Source organism: Lepidothrix coronata, unplaced genomic scaffold, assembly GCF_001604755.1.
Source record: "Lepidothrix coronata isolate B3197 unplaced genomic scaffold, Lepidothrix_coronata-1.0 Scaffold60, whole genome shotgun sequence".
Taxonomy (NCBI): domain Eukaryota; kingdom Metazoa; phylum Chordata; class Aves; order Passeriformes; family Pipridae; genus Lepidothrix; species Lepidothrix coronata.
Genome location: NW_016690240.1, coordinates 3,148,004 through 3,175,632, shown reverse-complemented (window position 1 = coordinate 3,175,632; position 27,629 = coordinate 3,148,004). Strand labels below are relative to the sequence as shown.

Here is a 27,629-nt window from a genome sequence, read left to right as displayed (position 1 = left end):
ATATATATATATATATATATATATATATATATATATATATATATATAAAATAGAACTGGCCCTACAACTGAACCCTGAGGATCCACCACTGGTGACCAGTTGCCAGCCAGAAGTATCCCCATTTTTCTGCTATGATGAGGAAGACAACCACTTTTCCTGCTTTTCCACCCTTCTCTCTGAAAGCAGAAAAGGCTGGTAGTTCTACTGGCCTGAGAGATGGATGTGTACAGTCTATTGGGTGGTGAGCAGAACAGCAACTACAGTCTAGCAGAAAGATTATACCAGTAGACAAAATAACTAGCAAGAAGTAACTTCTGGAGTGCAAGCTTTGGGGATTTAATGGTACATGCATAAAACATAACCTGTTCATTTTCATCCAGCCAACAAGCTTACCTAGATGAGTGCACATGTGCATTTAGTGTGACCAGCACTATCCAACCAAATTATCATCTAGTATCAGCCAAGTGATGGGAAAAATGTTTGAACCCTAAGGTTGCTGTAGGAACTTCTGATGTCATATTACAGCAAGTGAACTACCCATGGAAACATAATGAGAAACAATTTGTTTTGTAGTGGAATTATAATTTGTATTATAAGTAGACTGCTGTGCACTGATTTATTTAATTTTTTTTTTATTTTAAGTCTATTGTACAGGTGGAGACATTAGGAGAGTTTGGTGTGTTCTTCACTCTCTTTCTAGTTGGTCTGGAATTTTCTCCCGAAAGACTAAGAAAGGTATTTTTGCATAATACCTCTACATTAAAGTATTTAATTGCTAATGTTCCAGTTATCAGTTATGTTTGAGATTTTTATACTCTCCCTATGATATATTGGTGTAACTTTGTACATTTTTGAAAAAGACAAATATGACATTTGCTTCTGCACTTTACCTCATTGGAAAGAACAGAATGCATTATTTATTCAGTGTTTAAAAAAACTTACATTTGCTATTCCTCTTCATTTTTGTAAAACAGTTTAATTACTAGTCTCTCACAATTTATGACAATCCATCTCTGCTTAATTTTGACATGCGGTAACATGCAGTTGTTGTTACAAAGTGTCCAGTGATGTTTGCCAGTCCTGTTATAAAAAATCAAACAGTTTAAGTACTGCATACTGAATTGATGGTACATGCTCTACTGGCTAATAAAGTGATTCAGCAAGTATGTTAACACAATCTGGAATATTACATGATGTGGCCATCAGGATTCAGCAAAAAGCTACAAGTTTTTTTTGGTCTTATTTTAAAGAAAAAGTTATCTCATAAACCAGCTAGAATTTTAATAGTGGAAAATACTGCTGCAAAACATGTGCAGACTGTATGTAAAGAATTGCATGGTGTGATTTGTTCCTAAACTGATGGTTGTGAGTTCATGATACTATAAAAACTTTAATTGAAATGTGTTGAAATTTTTGACCATTCAGCTTAATCTGCTATTTCTAGTCCATCTAAAGTCAAAGATAAAAACTAGTAATTCAAGAGTTCCTAAACTGTAGTAGGTAAATTGCTGCTTCAGAGTTGTGTGTGCATGAATTTGGAACAGGTTGCTGGTATTGGTGACTACCTTTGCTACACCCATTTTTTCCCCATCCTAGAATCACATCAAATAACTGGTCTTCCACATGATAATTTTTAATATATATCAACCCATACTGGAGCTTTGGCCCCTAATTTGTCCATGAGCTCTGGAAAATTTACCTAATTTCTGGTAATAAGTCTTCCGATATAGAATGTCTACTAGGCATAATAACTTCAGAGTTTTGGATTGTACAGGGTGACAGACCATTACCTCTGTGGCCCAGCACTGCAGCCTCAAATCATGCATTTTTAACTGCTTATTTGTGATGAAAATCATTGTAACTTAGCGGTGAGAAGAAAAGTGTCATCAGCCTTTATCATAAAAACTTTTTTTGTCCCCAGGTATGGAAAATATCTTTGCAAGGACCTTGCTACATGACAGTTCTGATGATTGCCTTTGGTTTACTATGGGGGCACTTGCTCCAAATTAGACCAACGCAGAGCGTCTTCATTTCCACTTGTTTATCTTTATCAAGCACACCACTGGTGTCAAGATTCCTTGCAGGTAGTGTTCGAGGAGATAAAGAAGGTATGCATGACTTTAAATATGGGCTACTGTAGTATCTACAATAAAATCTGAAAGAAGTTGACTTCGTAATATTATGAGAGAAACTAGTTAAAAAACCAAAACAAGAGGGACTGTTAAGTCTGGTTTACAAGAGATCATCCTTGTTTAACACTGGCCAGTGTTGTGTATATTCTCGTTAGGAAGTGTTCTTGCTTTTTACATAGCCAGTCCTCTTTGGAGAAAGACAGTATAGCCCAACCAGTGCTCTCCATGTTAAGAACTGACTTTACTGAGGGTCTGTAATCCTTGAGCTTTTTAAGAGATTACCAGATTAGACCATTGCTACCAGTTTGTCATCAGGGCAGAAAAGCTAATTTAAGTAATTTACATCCTTCTTCAACAGAGACCAGTTCAGGTGGTCTTCCATAGCTAATAGCTCTTCAAATAACTACCTTCAAGGGTCATATTGCTATCTTCTCAAGCACTTCTACATGTTTCCTTTCAAAAGTCTTGACATCCTGCTTTCTTCCATTTAAACCTCCCTTATATAAACTGCATTAAAGTATTCTCCACCCTCTAGAATATTCACTCTAATGCCAGAATTCAAAGTGTATATTTTACACATGCTGGCTCTTACATGTCTGTTATTCTAAAAACTGTATGCTCTCAGTAAAGAAGTTTCACTAAATGCATGACTAGTGCTTAACTGCTACGCAAAGTCTATGTTTTTATCGTGTAACAGGAGTCTCATGAATATTTTATTTGTATTTTAATGTCTTATATATATTTTAATTTACCTACTAGTGGGGAAAAAAACCCAGACTGCTTTGAATGGCCTTCACCCCATTAAGAGCTATACTTGGCTTCCATTTGATTAAGCCTTCTCTAGATTTCTGAGCATTGCAAGCATTCATAGCCTCTAATGACTGTTTCCATGACTGCTTTGCCGGTGTACAGGGGATATTGACTACAGCAGCGTACTACTTGGCATGTTGGTGATGCAGGATGTGCAGCTTGGTTTATTTATAGCTGTCATGCCTACACTTATTCAAGCAGGAGTGAGCACACATTCCAGGTAAAGAAAAATTATTGTATGGATCTCCACCTCCCCCCTTGCAATCAGTCTGTAGATTGCCAATATGAATGTTGAGAGCGCTACAGTTAATGTCAGTTCCATGAAAAATAGGCACTCCGTTCCTGCGAGTTTCCTTTACTGTTTCTACTTGTCACGTTGTATGAAAATATTCTTTTTGCCCTAGCAGCCTTAGTCCTGTGTGATAATTATAATTTGTAGTGAAAAGTTTGATATTTTAAAAAAAAAAAAGTTACTTTATTCCCCCAGGGCATGTTTTTGTCAAAGACTGTGTGATAGCATTATTGAGTCTGATGGCTTACCTTGGAGATCAGTCAACAAAAATCTTTTTGAGTCAACATGGAAGTAAATTCCAGGTTGTAAAAGAGGTTACTGGGCACTCAGCAGATTTAGTGTTAATCTTGTTTGCAAATGTATTTAAATATCTTCCTGTGGCTACTCAGTTTGGAACATTTACAAAATTAGATCTTTTCAGTTAAGGGGAACTGGTTGGGAAATATGAGAGCACTTGAAAGAAACTTTTTGTTTGTTCTTCTCTTCCAGCATTTTCAAGGAAATACTGAGAATACTGATACTGATTGGCCAAATTCTCTTTTCTTTGGCCGCTGTTTTTCTTCTATGTCTTGTTATAAAGACTTATCTCATAGGACCGTATTATCGCAAGTTGCACGCAGAAAGCAAAGGGAATAAAGAAATCCTCATTCTAGGAATAACTGCATTCACCTTCCTTATGTTAACGGTAATCTTTTAAATTAATTAAACATTTTTATACATGCGATACTTTACTGCATCACTATCAAAGCCATTGCACTTACTGTTACTGCATATACATGTACCTCTGTAATTAATTATTTGAGTTTAAAATGTTTTAAAACAACCCTCAAATGTGCAGATGATTCATGCATTCCAGCACAGATGAGTAAGAAGAGATAAAATTTGAATGTCAATCTGCTGAACTTCTGCTGTTAGCTTTTAATACAGCCAGTTTAGGAATAATGATCCAAGTTTTAATTTTGGGCTACTTCTTGCATTTGAAAATAATTTAGGATGGGTTTTGAGATACTGATAATGCCTGATTGTGACATTTGCTCACAAATATCTTCATAACAAATTGTCAACATGGTTTTTATTATAAAATAATTTTCTTTTTGTGTGGGATACACAGTTTGGGATGAACTTAAGAAAGTAGAGAAATGCCTCAAGGATCATAGATTTTAATAACCCTATTGGGTTTGGTTCATTTGCCCCTGAATTTTCCTTCTATTTGTTTCTCTCTCATGTTTCAGCCCTCTGAAAAACTATACTGCTGGAGAACAGAATGTGACAGTTGCTGATAATGTTGTGGGTTTGAAACTCCATTATCCTGAATGTGCAGATTATGTCCTCTGAGAATAATTAAGCCAAAATATTCCTGTGCCTGCACCTTTTTTTCTAGGGGTGTTAGCTTAGTTACTACAGTCCAACAGGGAAAGCTGACCTCCTTCAGGAAGGTCAAAAAGAAGTTAGTGAGAGCATAGCTTTACAGTTGTTGACTTCTGTTGTACAGGTTAAAAATGTCATTGCTCTAAACAGCTATTCATATTCCAAGTGTGGCATCTAATAAGAGAAGGAACAAAACTAGTTTTTCCTTTTTACTTTCTAACTAGCAGACATTACATTCGTAGAACTTCAATAAAAACCAGCAACCAAATCACAAAGTTGCATAAAATATGATGATATCTAGAAGCAGTTTTACTTCCATTAAGAACATGACCTACATAGTCTGGTGATTGAATTGGGTGTATTGTACCAAAATTGCCTGTCAAATGAACAAGGAGCTTGTCTATATGACTTTACATAATACATGTGGGAACACAAACCTGGGGGAAGAATATGTTTGAGTGTGTTGGATTTATACTGCAGAACCAGAACGCTTCTTCAGCATTTTCAACAATTTTCCTGTTAGAGTTGATAAATAATGTATCAAAGGGAACAGTACAAAGGATACTGCAGGTAACCTCAGTAAACCAGTTGAGATGCTTGATATTCACTGACACAGATACATTCATTATAGTAATGCTACAGGTTGTGGTTTAAACACACAGACTGAAAAAAAAAAAGTATTTGGTTGTCTAGTTGAACAGATCAACAAACAAATCTTCTGGAAAACAAATCTTTTTATTGGTATAGGTGCCCCTACTACGTCAGGAATAAAAACATAGGATGAGGGGTGGAAATCTAATTTGCTGCATGTCTTTGGAAAGGATAAATTAAAGTTTTTGGGTGCCAGGAAGAATAACAATTAAACTGTAGTGGTTCCTCCAAAGATCTTTTTCCTGGGAAAACCAAGCCTAAGTATTAAAGGAGTTGGTATAATTAATCTGCAAACACAGAATTTTCTATGCTGGTGTAATCTAAAAAAAGCTTTTGAATTTGTAGAAGAGAAATAAGAGAGTGCTTATTTTGGTGGCCTTGACCAAAGACAGCTCCATTTAGAAAATCTGAGAGATGATTGTAAATAAGATATTTTAACTCACTCTCTTAGCATGCAGGTTAATCTGCAGGCCAAATCCTTTCCAATACATGACAAAGAGGGTAGGTATGATACAGTATTCCTGCTTCATGCGTACAGTTACTTATTATGTGCTTCAGTGTTGACTGGAATTCTGGGGCCACCTAATTTTCTTCTGTATTTGGATTAATCTGTAACACTAGCACATGTAATGCACATTATATATAAACTTATTTTATTTTACTTGTTTCCTGTGTTTGAAAAATCTCCCATGACTAATTAAACAAGAATTGTCATTTCCCTACCAATAACAACAAATTCTGTATGGGAAAACAAGAGGGAAGATAGGACAGAAGAGGTTCCTACACTGCAGTGTGAGTAAGCAATTTTGCTGTAAGGATTATCCTGTCAATTGAGGAGCTTCCTGTATGATAGTGACTTCTGAGCATTTCTGAACTGCTTGACTCACTTGGATAACATTGCAACTCATTACATCTTAAATACATCTCTTGGTAAACTAAGTTAAAGCAGTGCATCTCAAATATGAGATATTTTACGAAGACTTGGAGCTTAAGATACCTCTTTATATTCCCAGTGTTCTCAGAAATAACTGGAATTCCCCTCCCTTTTGTCTCTCAACTAGTTTGGCAGATCAGGTGTGGGGGGAGTTTGTGTCAAGTGCCAGTCCTATAAAAGTATAGCTGAGAGACACAGTTGTCCATCTTTGAATCTTGCCATCAGTAATGAAGGTTTAGTAGATCATTGTTACGCTTTCAGCATCTCCTTTTGAAGCTTTTAAGTTGTGCAGATAGTGGTTGGTGGTTTGTTTTAACTGGAGAACTGTTCTGAATCGCAACATAAAAAGCAAATCTTGCTTATGGTTTTCAATACGACCATTCAGGATCCATGGCTCGACTGGTACTTTTAGGTCGAGATATTTACCACAATGAGCTGAAGAATATTGCAGCCAGAGCATTCACTGGTGTAATGTTGCTTTTTCATGTTCTCTATGCACAGAAACATTATGACGAAAATTGTGCAACTGGAGGGAAATTGCCAGCTTGCTTTATGTACCAAAAAGACAAAAAGAAAATATAGCTATGTTATTACAGTACTTTATGTATGAAAATGTACATATTTTTTCCTGCAGTGTCTTAGGAATATCATTGCTAATATTGGGAATGTCATTCTTTGCTTGCCTGGAGCACTTCTCAATGGCTCATAACCTGCTTATGAACTCTTTTCTATCAATTAGAAGGAGAAGATTAAGGAAGAACTTTAATTTCAAATATTCTAGTTAATTATTTCTTAAAATATAATTGAGATGGAGTTTTTCCAAGGTTCACTAAAAATTGTTTCCATCTCCATTACAGCTTTACTTCTTTAAAATCCAAGCTTAGAATTCACCTCTTTACTCTTGAGCAGGTTTAAGTTACTAAAGCCTGAAATTCTAATACCTTTATTTCCATCGAGATTCTCTTTAATTTTACTGGCTTACCATATTCATTAAGCTTCTATGATGATTAAAGAGTAGCAATAAGATAGACACTCTTAGAGCATATGAGCAAAACAACTGCTGAACAGATGGTTGAGGTTCAACTGGAACATGTTACAGCAGTAATGTTTATTTCTTTATTTATTGCTGTGATAGAACATTTGAACATAAAAATCTAATATTCTAGTGATAGCAAAGCAATCCTTTCTGAATTAGGATAAAATGAGACCTTCGCAAACAGGTGAAAACTAGGTTGTACTGGGGAAAAAACATGGAAATTGCCAAAACTTTTCATGTAATTTTGACTGACAAAGCTTTCTGTAATGTAAGAGTTGAGAAAAGGACAGTGCAAAGCCCAGAGATTAGCAATCGTTAGAGCCGTGTTTGGTAAAAGGAAAACTTTAAAAGTGATGCAAGCACAGAGGGAATACTAAATGTGAAATACTTTCCAAATTTTGCTTATCTAAAAAATTCTGCTGAGAATGCCTTTCTGCCAGTAAAACAAACCCTCTCCAGTGTGTCTGTGCATGTGCGCCCATACATTATACATGACAGACCCTGATGCTACAGTTTTAGCTGAGGAAGTGTGTCTACTTACTGGTTATATTACTGATCAACTAGAGACCAAGATGGGAATTGTAAAAGGAGTCTCTGTATACATATAAATCTGAAGAACAGACTGGAGGAGGGGAGATAGGGTTAAGAAAAATACGTAATTGTTGGTTCTTTTCTTGCGCTCTCATCCAACTTCACACTTTTCAGTGTGTAGAGTGACCTGTAGATTTTGTAGACCTGAAGCTGTGTAGTACCCAGAGACTAAACAAGAAATAGCAAATTTTGCCTATTTTTCTACCAGGCCCTTGGGCTCATACTTGATTTGCCACAGAGCGAAGGAATGTAATTCAGATTTTATGCTGTGGGAGCAAACTCCCAGATAGATATACGGTTTGCTCTAGTTATGTCTGATGCTTTCTGAAGAAACATGTTTCTTTCATAGAATCATAGAATCAACCGTGTTGGAAAAGACCTCTGAGATCATCAAGTCCAACACTCAAATTGTTCCTTGCTTGAAGAGTGATTCTCATAATAGTTCAGTATCATGCAATTCTGGTACAAGAGATGCTAGCTCTCTTCTTATATGGTAACATAATCATGTATATGGGAATCCTTAAAATATTAGCTATGTGACTTTTAAAACAACTAATGTATGATTGAGAACAACTTAAGTGTTTTCTATTCATAACTATTTCCTTTATTTTACTCATCTCTTGGTGATTTTAAAGCCTTTCATGTATATATTGCCTTCTTCCCTCTTACAATTTCAAATTGTTGTGGCAAGCACTGAAATTCCTTTTGTTTTAGAATGAGAATAACATTATAAGATTATTTTGTTGGTTTTGCCTGATCAGCAACTATTGATATTAGTTGACAGAACCAATTTTTTTCCTTAAATGTCTTGCAATAAATTACAGACTTATCAAAAATGTAGTTATGTGATGATCATTCAGGCATTAGTACTTCAATACATAAAAGTCTGGGGATTATTTTTGGGTGGCATTTTATGCACAGCTTGGAGACTCGTTTATTTTGTCTTTTGCTCTCCTCCATTACTTTCAAGACATTTGAGTTATAGTTTCATAACTTACAGTATAACACCGTTAAAGATCCGATGAATGGTGTCCATAAATGTACTATAGCTGCTTAATCTAAATTAGTATGAAAGTAAGTCTTCCGTTTTAAATGTTCTATTAGTATTAATAGCATTGTACTTTCTCAGCAAGATGACCACCTACAGCAGCATGGTTTTAAAGTATTTATTATAAAACATACTTTATACCCACCAGAAGTGCTGTTCGCTTTTTTTCTTTTATCGTTCCAAGCATTGCCTTAAGCAATTGCTTTGTTTTTAGTTTAGCTTTTTAACATGTGTTTAATCTCTTCCTTCTAGTACTGCATTAAAATATTAAAAAAGAATGAAGCAGTCTGAATTCTTTCAAGCCGATATTGCGATATTGTGCTTCATTTCAGCACTTTACTTCACACGCTTAAAGGAACCCCTATTCAGTAAAGCACACAGACACATTTAAACCATTTATGATAATAAAATGTAATTTATGCCTGAGACTTCTAAATTGAGACTATTCTCTCAAATATAAGCTTTGATTTTCATTTTTCCCTCTTGTTTGACAGCTGGAAAATACCCTATTCTTACTGCTTTAGTTCTCAGTCTCAATGTATTATGTAATCCTGACTCCAAAGCTCTTATAGTATCTCCTGCAGTTGTGAAATCAGATGGTGTCCTTAAGAGTGACAGAAAGTCTTAGTGTAGATTAAGAAATTTATTTTTGTTTTTGTGGGGAAGGAGGTAACATGGAGGGGGAAACTGATTTTGTGAGTCTTTTGTATAAATACAATACTGCAGAACATTGAAATAAATACACTGAATTCTACTTGTTGTTGAACTTGGATAAAGACAGTGATTTCCTACATTCAGTATAATGTCCAGTTTTATAATTTCACTGTTAAATGGTATATAAAGTTACTCAGTCACTCAGCAATAGATTCTCTGTTATTCCTTGACAGATCACAGAGCTGCTGGATGTTTCAATGGAGCTGGGATGCTTCTTAGCCGGAGCTCTGATCTCTTCTCAGGGTCACATGGTTACTGAGGAGATTATGTGCTGTATTGAACCAATACGTGACTTTCTTGCCATCATTTTCTTTGCATCTATAGGTAACTTCCAAGACAACTTATGTTAAAATATCTAATAATATCTATAATATTAAATAATGTTATATCTATAATATATAAAATATATACAATATATAAATATATAATATAAAATATATAAAATACAACATATATAAGACATAAAAACATAGCTCAAAAATGGGAGGGAGGAGAAAAAATGGTGTCTCCAATGTGAGGGGAGGAGATAGATTTTCTTTTGTTGAAATACTAAACTGCTAACTGACCAAAATATTGGTTTGCCTTTGTTACTACTTTTAAATGTAACATCTAGTTTCAGAAGCCATTTCCATGTTGTACTCTTAAGTCATGTTTTAATGTCAGTTTTTCATTGTTAATTCTGAATTCATACTATTTAAAATATGTAACTGAAAATTTTAAGGGAAGAAGGTCTTGATTTGGGTGTTGGTTTTTTGAATGTTCTTCTGTCTTCCCAGCAGCTATATTTGTAATTTATACTAAAATTGCATTACTATTTTGAGTCAATTGGTAGAGTAGTTTTCAGGTTCTTGTGGCTTGGTTTCCTCTAGAAGCAGGATATGATAATGGAAACAAATCTTTTTTATAGCTTCTTGTTCCTTTAGTTAGGAAGATGTGACCTGTGTTCTCAACACAGGGAAAAATAATTGAACAAGATGTATCTCACAGACCACCTGAAAGCCAACTGAAATGCAGCAGTGGTGCCTAAAACCAGGAGAGTAACTCATTGTGCTTGTTACCCAAAACAGGTTAACTCTTGAGAGTATTTACAGTCAATCAGTAGCTTCATTTTGAACTGCTACATTCCTAGCTGTCCATACATGTCCCAGTACGCTTTCTCTGAAAGAAACTGGAGTGCTCAAGTATGGTGAATGAGGAGACAGGTCCTGTGAAAGCACTTCCGTCTCCCTGTGGATTATATAGGAGATGCACGTCCTCTGTTGGGGGCTCTGCACGCTCTAAGATAGAGGGTTTGGATGTAGCCCACTGCACAAATCCAACTTCCTTCAACCCATGCTTACTCAGAAATTCATGGGGTTTGGGTTTAGTTTAGTTTGGTTTTTTTTCAAGACCACCCTTGGGTTTTCTTCTGGTTTTATTTTAAGTTTTTTATTGTTCTTTTTCTCTCCTTGTATTTATTCAGATTACAGTTAAATCCTGTCATTGGCATAATTTTAAAGCAGTTCCTTATATACCTGTTCGATAAGCACTGTTTCATAACAGAAACTAAAACTGTTGGTGTCTAGCAGAATAAAAAGGAAATAGTTATGCTTGCCAGTCTTGATGTTCTTGGGTTTTTTTGTTTTTGTTTTTACCCAGTCCATGATAATAGCTTCTGATAATCAGTCAGATTACTTAGTAATAGATGTGTTTATTTGAATAACTTATTTTTAATAATGAGAGGAAAGTGGTGAGCTTTGGTAAAACTCTTGGGCCCATATATCTGCCAAGGTTGGATGAGTAATTGCTAAATGCTCACAGATGTAAGTTGTTCATGTGTTTCACTGAAGATGGTGGTACGTGGATAATGTTATCAAGGATACAAAGCATGACAAGTAGTTATAAGCCCTAAATCAATTTTACAAGGGACTGAAAAAAAAATACTGTCCTACACTCTTGTGGCTGCATAAATTAGGACTAGAGATAAGACTTTGTTAGAGTACAAAAAATAGCAAGACCTCCGTTGGTATGCTAGCAGCACTCCCTATAGCCTGCATTGTACTCTAAGAAAATTATTCAGTTATTCTGTTACAGAATTAAAAAAAAAACCTTTTGAACTGTCGTTACCATTTTAACTACAAGAAGGGAAAGAAAAGAAAATTGCCTAACAAGTTTCTATGATTTTACAGAAAACAGGTGTTAATCCTGCCTCAGAAGAAAATCCGCTAAAAAAAAGAAAAATGAGCAATGTTATAGGCTTCTGACAAAATGTGTCAATGCTTCCTTGTTAAAAAAATCAACCAAACAAAAAAAGAAAACCCCAAATCCTTAAAAACACCCCAACAAAATCCACTTTCACCCCCCCAAAAAGAATTAGCCTGCCCTTTCCCCTTTACTTTCAGTTACTTTTAAATTTTGTCTGAACAGGAAATTCTATGGAGTGGCAAGGAGCTAGGTTCTAAAAGGAGTGATGTGATGTTGCGAAGAAAACCTGAGCAGAATAAAAAGTATTCCTTAAACTTCTTTCTTACTGGATTTCTTTTTAAGGACTTCTTGCTTGCTCTCTACTTATATAGGCACCCATGCAAATGCAGGATCACTCTTGAGGAGAAAAGACAACGCAGAAAGAATCGTGCCTTGCAGAATATATCTCCTAAGGAGTCTTTCTGCTGTGCCTTTTGCAACCGGGCGTGTCTATCTCGTATTGGCCTTTTTAGCCACCAGTGCGCTTGTAACAAACGTGGGTAGAGCCCTTCCCAAATCTTTGTTTGCGAAGCCCAGCCATGATGATGTGATGATAAAGATGTAGAGATTTACTATATGAAATTACGTAAAGGTCACAGGGAAAGGTTCTTCCCCCCTGGCTAAAGAGAAGGTTTGTTGCTATATGCAGCAAGCATCCTGTTATAGAGAGTGGAAACACTTGAGATCCTGAGGTAGGGTGGTACACCACTGCAGTAATATAATACAATTTCTGGTCCTTCTAGAATAAAGACACAAATAAAATATTTTAACTTAATTGAAAAGCGACTGTAAATATGTCATTTGGAAAAGGTCATTCCTGTTTTGCTTGTCTTAAATGCCTGTTTTCTGTTCTCACTACAAAAATCTTTTTGGTGCCTAAAAGCTGAGATGAACAGTACTTGTTCATGTGGTACCTATAACAGTGGACCTGCCCTTAGCTTGACCTGTGTAATGGCACTGCTCTCAAATGTGCGCTTGGGTGCATTTGTGGGAATAACACACCTTTGCAGTTAGGCATTAACAGCTGCACTTGGAGTTACTCGCTGTCTGTATATTCATTTAGGCCTCTGTATGTTCTTCAAGGTTTCTGGCTCTCTAACCTCTGCTGAGCTTAGAAGGTTTCTGTTCGTCTCTGTCCTCACTGATAGTTTTGAGAGAAAATTTGGACCAATCCCTTAGAGCCACATCTTGAGAACTTCCTAACTCGTTTCTGTTTTTGTACCTGGTACTCAGATCTTTCCCCTATGTAATTTGATTTTGTTTTGATAGCTTTTTAGAAAAGTAGAGTGTTTGACTTTTTTAAAGAAGCTCCAACATCCCGTTTTTTTGTTAGTCTGCAAGGCATATGGAGTTTGAAATTGGGCATCGGGACCCTCTCTGCCACTGATGAGGAGGCAGATTACTTCCAGTGGCTGACAGAAGTTGTGCATTCCCGGTGTGCTGTGCAGATGTACTCACTCGCCAGGCTCCATGTTTCCCTTCTGGGTAAATCTTGTGCTCAGTGTTGGACCCTGAATTCAAGATGCTGAAAACCCTTTCACAACATGGTTTTTTTCTTCAGAAGACAGGTGTTGCTGCCACTGTCAGCACCACCACTGTCCAGAACAGATATGCACACAAGTATTCTCTGATAAACCTCTTAACATTTCTGTTGAATTTGAGAAAAATCAAAGGAAGATCCCAATTGGAATTCATTAGGTGGCATGCATTGCCTTTCCTTATCCATCTAGCTCTACTGCTTTGTTTTCCTGCACAATGAAACTTGGAGATTTCAGGCTCTCAGAACTGACTTTAGAATGAAAAGGACTTTCCCTTTTGCAGAAAGATGAAGAATGTTGACTTTCCCCTCTGCTATTTAGTGATCTAGCCAGGGCTGTAGCATTTATTGCATTTGCTAGCTATGATCTTATGTTCATTAAGACTCCTAGTAGATACAGCATCCCAATGCACAGCTAACATGATTTTTCTGAGTGATGTCCTGTCTTGAGGATGTGTCAGAATTAATTCTGCTGGCTCCAGTTTGACCCACAGAGTTCTGGTTTTTGTAATAGTGTTTGCCATCAAGGATCTCCAAGATTCCTTTTCTTTATGTTGGATCTACCAGGATGTGGTCAAGACGTTTGGATGTTCACATGCTGTTTGGCAGCCATCCAGCAGATTGGTAGAATCTGTCTAATCAGAGAAGGAGGGAGTTTACTTGTTAAGGAAAAAAGCACTTATAAAAAGGATGTGCAAAATCTTGCCTGTAATTGTCCGCAGAATAACACATACCAACTTACATGAGTGAACTGTGCTTTTTGGCCTGCCACTGATGCAAGGTCACCCCTAGGCCTCTGGTCCAGCTCTTTCAGAACACTGCTTAGAATTAAAGTCTGGACGCTTATGGTCAGCTCTGTAAAGGTGGACCTAAGTGTTATCCTAGCTACTGACTGCTGGCCAACGTGCCATGTGCTACCTGATAACACTGCTGAAGTTTTTGAATTATTCGAAGCATTTCTTTCATTTTAGTCACAAAATCTGGTCAAAACCATTGCAATAAATGCTAATATTTGTGCACCTTCTGCCTGTGAAGTTAGTCTTTCTGTTGACGTTTGTGTTGTCAGGAAGGCTTCACATGCTCGTACAGGAGTCTCGTGTGAGTTCTGGCCTTATCCTAGGTTTTCATCTGGGACTGGGGCAAAGGTCTGTAATGACCATAAAAATCTCCTATGATGGGATCTATTTCCTACAAAAAGAAAATATGTCTGTTTGATTTGTCTACTCAGAATAGTGTATGCAACAAGTTTAGGCTTGCTTCACCTCACAGACAGTTACCTCCACAGGATTGGTATAGAAATCTGCTGTAGTTTGTGCCTTAGGTCTTTGGAATATAGCAATAAATCTCCATGGGCAGCAGTTCAAATGGACTTCAGCCTGCTCCAGAAGTAAACAGGTAGTTCCATCAGGAGTGATGAGAGCACTAGGTTATATTTATATCCTCCTCAGAAACCTTCAGTTCTAGATGTGTCAGAGTTGGCCCTCTTATCTAACATGCCATTGCTATGGGCTGTATTTCTCTGATTGCTTTTCATGTGTTTTCTGAGGTCAGCCTAAAGGTGAATGAGCACTGTGCATGTGATACACAGTGAAAACAGAGAAACTACTTGCCCCTCCTTGTGCATCTCTGCATACATGCAGATTTTTTTTTTTTTGGTGTGGTGTTCATCTCTTATTTTGCCATTTCTCCTCTTACTTTGATAGTCTTTTGCATTTGCGCTTCAGTAGTTGGAAGAAAATTAAGAAATAAAATGGGGTGTGTAAATGCTGACTGGGTGGTACTCATATAAATATCTCTGATGTACTTGAAGAATATTTCCATCCACAATAGAATGAGCGTATGGACAAAACATTGTGACTTTACTATAAGCAACTTTCTTGCACAGTCTGCAAGAGATGACAACTCTTGGTTCTCTATAGTTCTGGCTCTGCACTGCTACAGGGCAGAGAAAATTAGTGAAACCTTGTCTTGCATTAAAAAAAGAAGTTACAGCATTGATTTACGTGCCTTCTGCTTTAGAAAGCTAAATTTTTGTCCTTCACCAGAAATAATTGGGTTGGAGAACTGCCAACTCTTATGGATTTATCAGGAACACCACCACTATTTTGCTTTCTGGTTTTAGAAGCTTTTATGAAAAAGGAATGAGTTTCCAAAGATGCACAGTTATGTTTGCCTGCAAAACTTCCTCATACTCTCTGAGGAAAAAATGGATTTAGTCAGCTGTGAGTAAGATAATTGCTCAGTGACTCTAAGACTTCTCCAACAAATACTTTTTTTTGTTGTTGTTGTTTAATATTAGCAAGATTTAGTTTTAAATTTCTGTGTTCTTTGTGGTTCTTGTTATCTTGCTTCATATAATTACCGAATTAAAATTTAAAAAAAAAAGAGCAGAAAACCTCAAAAAGACACCCCACCCCCACAAAAAAACACAACAACATCAGAACAATGGGTTTGTATGTAATTCCTTAATTGTTAAACCATGCTCAGGGGTTTATGGCTTTACCTGATTTCAGTCTAAGTGTCTTTTCCAGTTCAGGTGACTTTTAGTGTTTGCAGGTGAGGGTCATGTAATCAAAAATAGTTTCAATTTCTGTTGTATCTATAGTCTATGCAAATACTGAATATCATGTTCCTCCCACAGTAATAGTCTGTTACCATACCATACAAAAAGGGTAAATGACTAGAAAAACATTACAATGACTGTGCAGAACAATGGAATTGTTTTCCTGCAGGATTTTTATAGCTTTCATTAGAGGTGAGTTTCATTTCAGATTCTGTATTGTTGACTGGTGTGGAAGGCAGAAAACTTTATAAATGAAAGTGCTTGTGGGTCACTCATATACAACTTAACTCAATTGGGAATATGGCTTGTGTTAAACCCCTCCAAATGAAAAATGGCTGGATAATGCAGGAAATGCTTTTATGATCAAGTAGGTAGTTAGGGATTTAGTGATCAAGTAGTTGGTAGATATGTTAAGGCTGTTAAGGCTTTCTGTTTGGTTAGTTTTGAGAATACAGTCTTGCAATTCCATATATTATTAACCTAGAAAATTACCATCATAAGATATTGGCCTCAAACTTTGAAATATTGTTTTCTTTCCTTCTAGGACTTCATGTTTTCCCCACATTTGTAATATATGAACTCACAGTTTTGCTATTCCTTACATTGTCTGTGGTCATAATGAAGGTAATTTCTTTTACTCTTTTTAAAAATCTTTTTAATCTTTAATAATCTGAATAATCTTTGTGCTTCATACCCTAAAGAAAATTCTATGCAAGAACTGAAAATCTGATTTAACAGAGAGTATTACTGTAAATCTGTATTTGGAGGAATCTTACTGATTAGAATACAGTTTGATACAATATTCTTAGGGTATTAAAAAAAAAAAGTAATGTTAAAAGTAAGTTACACATGGTGAAGTGTCTGTTTATCTAGCTTGGAATTTGTGACAGTTATCAAGTGTTTTTATTATAGTAAACACAATACTACTTTTTACCGTTCAGTGTACATTTGTCTCTTTTGACATTAATACAGAAGACACACTTAGAAGTCCATTATTTTATGTTATGTCCAGAATTACTGTATTTGATGCTATATATCTTACAAAGTTCGTACTATTTTATTTATTGCATTTTTTTTATTTAAACAAACAAAACAAAACAACCCACAAGAACCCCAAAAAACCTGTTTTTAAAGTTTGTCTTGGCAGTGCTTGTCCTTTCTCTGATTCTTCCAAAGACCAGCCAGTATATCAAGTGGATTGTCTCAGCAGGACTGGCACAAGTCAGCGAATTCTCTTTTGTTCTGGGAAGTAGAGCACGCAGAGCAGGGATCATATCTCGGGAGGTAAGGAAGGTGTTCTATACTTATTAACTTCATTTTTTGCACCTGAATAACTTAAACTGTAATACAAAATCCCAGTATTTGAAATACCAATAGACTCCAATTTTGTGACATCTCTCAACTGTTAACAAATAGAATCAGCCCGTACAAGTGGATACTTGTATGTCCCTGACAGGTTTCTTAGTGCTGTTTTTATTTGTTTCATATTGTACTTTAATATTTTAAATAGCTTAGTTATAAATGCTTTACCTTAATTGCTCTCACTTACAACTTCTTTATTTACCTAAGCAGTGAGTTGGAGATAGCATCTGAGTCACTAAGAATAAGAAGGCTTTGCTTTTAAAATCTTGATACAGAACAAGGTATAGGATATGTATAGAGTATAGGATTTGAAGAAGGAAATACCAGCAAATAAGAACTAGAGAGCAGATATCGTGATGTGGAAATTACTGTAAGCAATAAACTTGTAATTAGTTTTTCTTGCAAAGCTTATTCATTTTAGATCCTCTACAGAAGAAACAACCAATGTTTTCAGTAGTCATTAAAAGAATCCCCAGGAAAGAAGCCTTAAACTTAGTTTTATATTGAAGCTGAGAATGTTATTTTGTTTTGAAGATGAAGTCTGCTTTGTGAAATTAAGTAAATTATGGCTACAAAGATACAACAAGTGACCTCACTTTCTAGTGCTAGCTGCTTTGTTGTCTGTGCTCCTGCTTACAAAAAATACTCTGCTGGTGCTCAGAGCTTTTCATTGTGTGAGCAAGTGGGCTGTATAATGCTGGAACCAATTCCAAATAAAGCATGTGTGAAAAACTTACACAATGCTGTTCACTTTTAGGTAAAGGTGATTCATTTTCATGTTCACTCCTGCATATGATTAGGAGTTACAAATATTGCATGTTTGCATAGAGTTTCAAGATCTCTGTACGTGATCACAGAACCAGTTTAGGGGCCACCCACTGAGCTTGAGGGCTTTTAGGCTTTCATTTTTTTCTGCTCTCACATAATTATCTACTGTATAGGTTTATATAGCTCTGAAATTTCCTAAAGTCATTCTTCTGCTTGGGACCTCAAAACTTACTTCCTGCCACTGTGTTCTAAGACTCATTCAGACTATGTAGTTAAGATCTTTTTTTTCAGAAGATGTGCAGTATGACTTAAAGGGATGTTAGTTTGCTCTTTTCAGTGTAGAATAGTAGTGAACTTTGCCATTATATCATTAAGCCAGAATAGTTTGGAGGGGTGGGGTGTGGTTTTTTGTTCTGTTTTAAATAAAGTGATATTTGGCCTTCAACTTCTTAGCAAATACTGAACTTTCAAAATTCATCTCTTAACTAAATATATGAACAATTGTTTTTCTATAAGCTCACAATGGTGTTTTTGTAATTGTATTTTCAAACCAGGTAAATGCATAATTAAGATAATTTGAGCATGCTTTTGTTTGCTTTCGTAGCAATACACAAAGTTTGTTATGAACACAGGTGAAGTCTCTTAAAAATACTGTCCAGAAGAGTGTGGTCTCCTCAAACTTCTAGTCACTTCTTAGTACTGTCATGTAACCAAGAGACATAATGGCTTTTATTTGCCTTTTGCAGGTCTATCTGCTTATTCTGAGTGTAACTACTCTAAGCCTTCTACTTGCCCCTGCCCTGTGGAGAGCTGCGATTATGAAATGTGTTCCGAGACCTGAAAGACGCTCAAGTACTTGATTAGGATTTGCACATATAGAAGAATATGTCTTCTTGCAAGGAATATCCTCATTGCTCATTGTATTTCTATGCAGTCGGGAAACAAGACATTTTGAGTAGTCAGTCCTCTTAGCAAGCACTTGGTCATGAGCCTTATACTGATCTAAAACAAAACAAAATTCAACACTAAAAAATATTTGTCATTTGAATTGCACACCTTTTACAAAATTTATTTCTCTCTGACAGATTGAAGTCTGCCAGAATATTTGTTTCCGATCCAATCTATTATTCAGATCATAAATTATTTTTTTAAAATATAACATCATGCAAACTGTGTTGATTATTTTTTGCCTGAATGTGCCTTTTAATTTTCATCCTGTTAATGCTGGTTCATCACCAGATTTTGTTTAAAAAGAAAAAAAATATATATATTATGGTGCCTATGGTATCATCTTTTATTAAATGACTTGAGTCATTTTCACGTTTAGGAGTTTAATATAGCAGCATAAAATTAATTACAAAACAAATTTCTAATGGTGAGTAAAAGAGTAGTCATCTACATAAAGAAAAGTTTTAACTGTTTCGCGTCAGTTCCAAGCACTTAATTATATATTCCAAATGATGCAGCCAGTACTGTATGATACTTTATTCCAAAATGCAGCACATAATGTATTTTCTTACAGTGGTAAATTTTGTGTTAGCTCTTGTATTTATTTACATACTTGAACTAAAATTTGACAGTAAGAAAGGGCATAACTTACATTTGCAGACTGACAGTTGTCACCCATTCTTGTTGCTAACTGCTGTTAAGTAATGGTTTACAGGTTTTTTTCCTTTGTTTTTCAAAAATAAATGTGGTAAAAACTGGGAAGTCTAATTTTAAGCAATGTGAAAAATCTCACTTCTGTAACTTTGGAGGTTGGATGTTATTTGACACTATATTAGGTTTGAAATTATTTTAAGTAAATTAATTTGCAGAAAACTAGAAATGGAAGGCTGAATGTGTATTTGCAACTCCACAACTTTATAAGTTGCATTTACATTGAATAAATTCTTAGTCTTTTTAAAATATCATGATATTTTAGAAAACAGTGTGATCTTAATCAATGTGATCTTAAATGTGCTTTTCTTTAAAATGTTGTATGTAGTCAGATAAACCTTGTAAAAGTCCATTCTTTAAGTGTCATAGAGAGAGCTTACTCATAAACTATAGTATATTCAGACAGAACATTAAGGAATCATTTGAGGTTTATCTGCTAAAACCAATACTTAAGATACATTAACACTTCAGGTCAGTATTGTAGTGTCATATGAAGTAACTTTGATACCCACAAAATGGTTAGAAAAATGCATGTTAGGTAGGTTGAAATTATGAATTAAAATGAAAACTGTCCTCCAAGTAGCAAGACAAAGCTTTAGATGGATTTGTGTGCTTTACACTTCTTTCCTCTACCCTATAGCAGCCTCAGTTTCCTCCTGTGTTTTCTTTGACATCTGCTGGACTTAATAAATGCAGGTGGGACTAGACTGGAGTATGTACGAACTAGTAGGACAGGGTAGAGTTCATCATATTTGAGTTCTTCCTCACTGGATTCGGAGCTTTCTCTCCAGGCACTGATGCTTTACAAAGTATGTCAATTCCACCTTCCCTTGAATGGTTTCAAAAGTTATCACAGAACAGTTGACAAATGCAGAGGAGAAAGCTGCCCTATAAAATAAAGTAGGGGGGGTTTAAATAAAATGAATGAGTAACGGAAAAGAAACTTGAAACTGATTTCTTGAAGGTTTCTCGAAGAACAGGAGGTCTTTTCTTGAAATTTTTGTTTCAGCTTGTTGGTCAGTGGTTCTGTCTCATTCATTTGGCTAATGATCAGCATCATTTGAATACAGAAAAGCTGATACAGAGCAGAAACCTCATAAATGATGAGAGGTTATTTCTATGGAAAAGCTGAGCTTAAAGGGAATGAAAAGGAAGGATCTGCTTTGTGCTTGACTTGCAACTCATTCAGCTTATCTTTTTTGTTTTGTTGATTTGTTTTGGACATGGATGTAACCGTTTGCTTGTTTTGCATGGTTTTCTGAAAATTTGAGTTCTTTCATGTTATCACTTCATTGCTACCCTTGATCATTATTCCTCGTGAAGATAAAGGAACAAAAGCAGTTTAAAAGCTGGAAGTGTGGGCTGTGCTTATACTTTGTCAGCCCTTTCCCTCTTCCTTTTGTGGGTTCAGATTGGTATATATGGACCCACACTGGTGCAGCCTCACCTTGAATATTGTGTGCAGTTTTGGGGCACAGCAATATAAGAAAGACATTAAGGTATTAGAGAGTGTCCAAAGGAGGGCAACGATGATGTGAAGGGCCTTGAGGGAAAGCCGTGTGAGGAGCAGCTGAGGGCACTTGGTCTGTTCAGCCTGGAGGAGACTGAGGGGAGACCTCATTGCAGTTACAACTTCCTCATGAGGGGAAGAGGAGGGGCAGGCACTGATCTCTTTTCTGTGGTGACCAGTGACAGGATCTGAGGGAATGGCCTGAAATTGTGTCAAGGGAGGCTTAGGTTGGATATTAGAAGGAGGTTCTTCACCCAGAGGGTGGTTGGGCACTGGAACAGGCTCCCCAGGGAAGCGGTCACAGCACCAAGCCTGACAGAGTTCAAGAAGTGTTTGGATGATACTCAGGCACATGGTGTGACTCTTGGGCATGCAAGGCCAGGAGTTGGATTTGATGATCCTTGTGGGTCCCTTCCAACTTGGCATATTCTGTGATTCTGTGATATTTGTGGCTTATCCCATGTAGAGCAGGTGGCTTCCATTCTTCAGTGGGAAGGCATCTCATGGGAGCTGTGAGGTGGGTTCTTGCAGCTTGACTGGCGTGGGTCTAGGATGGCTCAAGGAATGCGGTCATGGTGGCCTAGTCCATGGGGCTATGTAGCCTTTCAAAAACCATAAGAATTCATATTTCCTCTAATTTTCAAATATGAGGAGAAAGCATCCTCACGATGCCTTGTAGTTCACTTGTTTTAGGGTTGGACATCCTCAGCTTTGTGGGAAGAAGTGTAGAGGGTGCCTGGCATGACAGAATAGTGCTGTATGGTGATGCTTGATGGAGGAGGTGAGAAGCCTAGTATGGTCTTGCTGCCTGTTGGAATGAATCCAGGAACAGTCTAACCACAAAAGCACTCATGGGATTTGTCTAGGGAAGGAATCCGTAGTTCTGCTCTGTAACCAGTCATGGCAGTATTCCAGTATGTGGTTAGTGCCAAAGGGGGAGGAAATGGGATCCCCGAGTGACAGGAGGCAAAGCTACCCTAAGAGCATTACTACTTTGTGGGAAACACAATAGCTTGTAAGGAGCAGCAAGTACCAGACATCCACTGTTGATGACAATGAGGGAGCCAACAAAACTAGTGAAGAAGGAAGAGCAGCAAGATGTCCTAAGGGCTGGGAGATGTGGCCCACCCCACCCCAAAGGAAACAAAAGGCCAAAGGGAAAGGTATACCTCTACCAGCTTTACCTGGTAGGCCGGGAGTTGTGCTCCTTGAGTTTTCTCTCTGCCTCTGTTGAGGAACTACCACTGCTGGGTGGGACTTAACAGTTTAAGTAAGGATAGTGGAGACTAGGAAAATGTCCTGATTGCTGGAGGAAACAAACTGGACAATAGTGTGACCGGAGTGGCTTAGGGACAACTGATCCTGCCTTCTGGGACAAAACCTAGATCCAGGAGTGGTAACACTTTCAAAATTATGGTACCGAGCGGTATTTTTTATTTCCTAAAATAGATCAGAAATTTGAGAATTGGGAGATGCTATGTCCCAAGGAGGCCAGATGCTGACAAACTTGTCAGCTGGTACTAGGTCTTTAATTAAGAGCTTGCACAGATCACTCTGTTCAGATTGCATGGCTTCCAGTTCTGAGGCATGAAGGTCAAAATATGTTCATGTGCGTGTCCTCTGGCATCTGCTGTAGGTCTAGTCTGTGGACTAGATGACCTCTTGAAATAATTCCCTTGTGTCTGTCATGCAGTCTGTCATACTGATGCTGTTTAAAGTTATGATTTGTTCTCCTCTTCAACCATACTGAAAAGGGGGAGGCAGCCCATTAGAAAACAGTTGTGAACTGGAATAGCCTCCCACACTACAAACACAAAACAAGTCCTAAAGCTCCAAAATGCCTGAGAAGAGTGTGCTCAGAGATAAGAGAACTGCTGAAAATTTTTCCACTGGCACAAATACTTCAAATTAGTTGTGAACAACCCCCTGCTAAAGAAAAAAGCACTACCGAGGAGTTGGGCATGCTTGGGCATTTAGTAATGTATCAAAATAAATGCTAGCAAAGCAGGACAACACCCACCCTCCCTTGTTTATGCTTGTGCAGTTGTCTTTCAAGTTTTTTTCCTACAAGAATTAATGTAAAAAAGGGGGGGGCTTGGAACTGGAGATATATAGAAAGTTTAAATCCACTGGCACAGTATATATGACCTGGGGGGTGGAGAGCAGCACTGTCAACTGGAGATGTCTTTTAGGAAGCACTTTTTTTTCTGCAGCTGGCTTAGGGTGCTTCATGGCTTTTTGTGTGTGAAAATTCTTGTTGCTTTCTGAAAAGTTATAAACAGTTACAAGCACATTTTCATTATCACCTTCTTTCTTTGGTGTCCACTGCTGTCAAGCTTAGTCAAGAGGAATGAAGAAATGGAGTAATAATGAACCTTACAGCAAGTGGATGGTATTGATAATGAAAAACTTCGAAGATTGGTATTTATCAAGAAAATGAGGATAACATTTCATTACTATTGTAAGACACAACTATTCAATGTCTTCTAAAAACAAGAAAGAGTATGGTATAAAAGTAACTAAATGTGGCTGTAGTTGACTGATGAAATGCATCTTCTCCAGCATTTGTGCTAGATTGGCCTGCTGTTTCTATGTGGTGGCTCTGCTGGTTGTGTCTTCTATTCCCAACTAGCTGTCTTTCCCAGGATCAGCATAATTTTAGAGAAGGAACGACCTGTTACTTCCTGCTCCCCTCATCACGTTATGAACGTCATCCCATGCAGGCTCGGTAATGAGTGCAGAAGTGTGTGTGCCTTCCTCCCCATCAAGTAGCCTTGCATCTATCCCTATAAGCAACACAGTTTTTGAGCTTTTTATGCTTTCCTGCACTTTCCACCATCACGGCCCTGCCTTTGCAGCCCCCCGCTAGGCATGCTGCAGGGTTTTCTGCCAAAATTTACTGGAGAATGATGTAATTACATCACACAACCCTTGCTAACATGCCCCGTTCCTGCGGCTGTCATGTACACAGAGGCTGCACAGCCTGGAGGTGCCTCACATTTTGGCGCAGGTCTGACCTAATTCAAGGTTGAGACTGTGCAGCCGCCCAAAGGGAAAACTTTCGCTTGGATTACCACAAAGCGCCTAATTTTAGCAACGATAGCTGAGAGCGAAACTTCGCTCAAGTAACGGCCGGACAAAGCGCGATGAGGAAGCACCGGCAGCAGGATGTTGTGGCAACCGCCCGCACCGCCCTGCCCAGCCCAGCCCAGCCCGTCCCGTCCCGTCCCGCTCCGCGGGCACCGCGCGGCAGGCGGGCGGGCGAGCGGGCGCGCGCTCGGGAGAAGGCGCGAAAATCCCGCGCATGCTCAGTGCGGCGCTCGCTGCGCGCCGTGGAGCGGCGGGCGGGCGGGTTGTGGCTTGGCCGCTCCGCGTGTGCCCGTGCGAGGCGCGCCGCGCCCGTGACGTCAGCGCGCAGCGTCAGGGGGACGCACAAAAGTGTAAGTTTCAATTTTTTTTTTAAATTATTTTAAATTTATTTAAAAAAAAAAAAAAAGAGAAAAGAGAAGAGGAAAGAGCGGCGGGAGGTCGCGCGCGCGGGGTCCGCGGAGGGGCCGCCGCCACTGGTTCAGCCGCATCCCCCCCTGTTCCCGCGGGCAGCCCCTCGGCGGCGGCGGGCAGGTGTGCGGGGCCGCGGCGTGCGGGGGTGGCCGGTCGGGAGCCCGCCGGGCGGGCGGCCGGCAGGGGCAGAGGCGCGCTGGGAAGTGACAGCCCACCGGGGTAGACCCTGTTCCCCCCGCACCCCGTCCCCGAGGCGAGGGGGGGCTGGGGGGCGGTCCCTGCCGGCCCCCTTCCCTCCCTCTCTCCCTCCCTCCCCCGTTCCCGGGCTGCCGATGTCGGTGTCCCGCCGCCTCCCCCCGCCCCTGCCCCCTCCCGCCAGGCCCGCGCAGCCGCCGCCGCACATGTGCAGTCGGGCGCCTCCGCAGCGGCAGCAGCAGAAGCGGCGGCAGCAGCGCGGCGGCGTCGGGCGGGGGGTGCTCCCGCTCCGCGCTCCGGGTCCCTATCTGGGGGCGGCGGCGGGGGATGGAGCCGGCTCTCTCTACCTTCGGCCGCTCAGGTGCAGGCAGCCCGCGCCCGAGGATGGGAGCGGCGGCGGGTGGGACGGCGGCGGGTCGGGCGGGATGGGGATGGGGATGGGGATGAGGACGGCGCGGACCCGCACCCCGCCCGCCGCCCCTTCCCCCGCCGCCGCCGGCGGTGCCGCCGGGCGCGTCCCCCCTTGCCCGCGCCCCCGCCGCCCAGGCGATTAGCGCGGCCCCTCGCTGCCGGGGGGAGGCGGCGCGGGGCTCAGGGCTCTGCCCGGGCGGTGAGGCCCCGGTCGGGGGGCGCGGGGTGCCCGGGGAGCGGAGGCGGCCGCCGGGCTGTGCCGCCCGGTGCGGCCGCGGCCCGTCCGCCTGCGAGGAGGAGGAGGAGAGCGGGGCTGGAAGGCCCCGGGGGGAGCTGCCCCTAGGGCCTACTTGTCCCTGCTGCTGGAAATGGGGGTGGGGAGCAGGAGGAGGAGGAGGCCGTGATCGCTGCCCGCGCCCAGAGCTCGGTGCTGGAAGGGGCGCAGCTGGACAGGGACCGGCCCCCCGTGGGATCGGGTGCGGGCTGGGGGAAGGGCTCTGCCACGGCTTAGCTCGCCCCCGCCGTCGGGAAAGGAGTGCCCCCCACACGTGAGCGTGGGGCTCAAGGGATGAAAAGGTGATGAAGGGAAACTTTTTCCCTTTTTAAAAATGTGGCTTTTTTAAAAAAGAAACCTAAATTGTACGTGGTAGTAGTCGTTAATTTCAATTGTAAAAACTTTCCCTCCTTTTATTCTTTTTACAGCTGATGCTGTCTTTGCTTGTTTTGTAGAAAATAGCATCATTGTCCCTGTGTCCTGCGGCCGTCAAGATTTTAAGAGGACTGGTTTCTAGTCTTTGGTAACATGGCAAAAGATGTAAGTATATTTGTAGCACATGGAGCTCAGGGAATGCTTTTATTAACAAAAGCAAATGGGGTCATGCTTTATAGTAGCTGGCATTAATGAATATATAGAACTTTATCCATATTGTACATCAAGCCTAGGTTATGTTTTCCTGTAGACGTAACAGCATAAACCAGCTTCAGATCTGCAGCCATTTTTTCAGAGTATTTAATCCTAAGAATTCACTATGCTTATAACAGCACTTGGACTGTTGTCGTTATGTGTATTCATATTAAACACTAAACCAGCTTGGGTTTGGATTGGATTTAAAAAAACCCAGCAAATATTGTTCAGATGACAGGGTTGTTGTTGACTAGTATTGCCTTTCTTGTATTCAGAGAGGCATCATACATTCAAGGAAGTGAAGATGGTTCAGTCTCCATATGTGTTCATTGTTTATCTGTGTCTACCAAAAGATGCTTGTTAGTGTCTGTAAAAACAGGCTTTGGGGACTTTCGGCATAGACTTCCATTACCGTTGGTGTTAAGGTTAGTGGCTTTGATTCTGTGGCCTGTCGTGGAGCATGTTTGCTCTTTACCCATTCCAGTACTTAAAAAAAAAGTTACAACATATTCTGCCTCTAAGATGTCAGTCATTGTTAATACCCAGTATAATTGGGCTTTCATGTTTTCTTAGTGAAAATAAGACAAGATACTACTCCGTATTCAAAAGGAAACCAACCCAAAAACAACAGTATGCAAGCTAAGGAGAACTAATACAACTTACTTCATAAACAGCAGGTTGCAATCTAATGTGGGCTGTTGTAGCTTTGAAATAGCAAGAATTTCCATGAAAGAGGAATTGGTTTAAAAAATTAATCTTGTAGGAAATTTTAGTAGCTCAACTGAAAAACATCTTAATGTGGGGAGAAGCAACCAGAAAATACGTAGTCACTTAAAGCTTGCCTGGAAGAGATAAGGGTGGCCGAGTACATTACAGATAGCAGAGTTCAGGGAATGATAGGCTGTATAAGCGGGAAGAAAATGAAAGAGGAGTGTTAGACTAGGAGATGAAATTGAAACAGTTCAAAGTAATTTAGATACCGAAGTACATTTGTTTTATATTAAGTTTTGAGAGAGATATCAACTAAGCAAAGAAGTGCTAGCACCTACAAATACAGGTGAATATCCTAGAAGGTCTAGGGGAGCAAAATGAGAATAAGACATTTTAGAACAAGCCTCATTTTTGAAAGATGTAGTTTATTCTAGAAAAGAGAGTAGTTAAGGAAGGAATAACAGGATAACATACGTTATAATAAACTTCAGAAATTTAAGAAGATACTACAGATAGGAGAAGAAGTTGCTTTTAGTGTCTTTATTACAAGAATTAATAAGCTGAATTTGAAGAAAGTTAAAATCAGGTCAAGTTTTAGGTAAAATTTTAAGTGTACTTGAGCACCGGAATAGCTGAGGTAGCTAGAAAGGCTATGAAATCTTAACTGAATATTGTCTAACCTGTTCTTAAAAACCTCTGTACATACTTG

General features: G+C 39.2%; 2 protein-coding genes across 8 annotated transcripts in view; both read left to right on the top strand.

Moving 5' to 3' along the window:
* Window positions 1-19,204, top strand: part of TMCO3 (transmembrane and coiled-coil domains 3) — a 31,919-nt gene extending 12,715 nt beyond the window's left edge. The window contains exons 6-13 of the mRNA XM_017817319.1: window positions 643-735; window positions 1,922-2,108; window positions 3,045-3,162; window positions 3,724-3,919; window positions 9,750-9,900; window positions 16,444-16,523; window positions 17,034-17,183; window positions 18,776-19,204. Coding sequence (XP_017672808.1) covers window positions 643-735; window positions 1,922-2,108; window positions 3,045-3,162; window positions 3,724-3,919; window positions 9,750-9,900; window positions 16,444-16,523; window positions 17,034-17,183; window positions 18,776-18,889 — 1,089 coding nt within the window. The 3' untranslated portion in view covers window positions 18,890-19,204. The remainder of the gene's footprint in view (window positions 1-642; window positions 736-1,921; window positions 2,109-3,044; window positions 3,163-3,723; window positions 3,920-9,749; window positions 9,901-16,443; window positions 16,524-17,033; window positions 17,184-18,775) is intronic.
* Window positions 19,205-24,547: 5,343 nt separating this feature from the next.
* The window catches only part of TFDP1 (transcription factor Dp-1), a 39,884-nt gene continuing 36,802 nt past the window's right edge, over window positions 24,548-27,629 (top strand). Inside the window, exons 1-2 of one of the 7 annotated variants that reach the window (XM_017817401.1) lie at window positions 24,548-24,638; window positions 26,008-26,119. In XM_017817401.1, the coding sequence (XP_017672890.1) occupies window positions 26,108-26,119 (12 nt within the window). In that variant the 5' untranslated portion in view covers window positions 24,548-24,638; window positions 26,008-26,107. Of the gene's footprint in view, window positions 24,639-25,120; window positions 25,256-25,694; window positions 25,882-25,913; window positions 26,120-27,629 lie in introns of those variants that run through there. The other 6 variants (XM_017817404.1, XM_017817403.1, XM_017817402.1 and 3 more) reach the window with 6 other exon arrangements.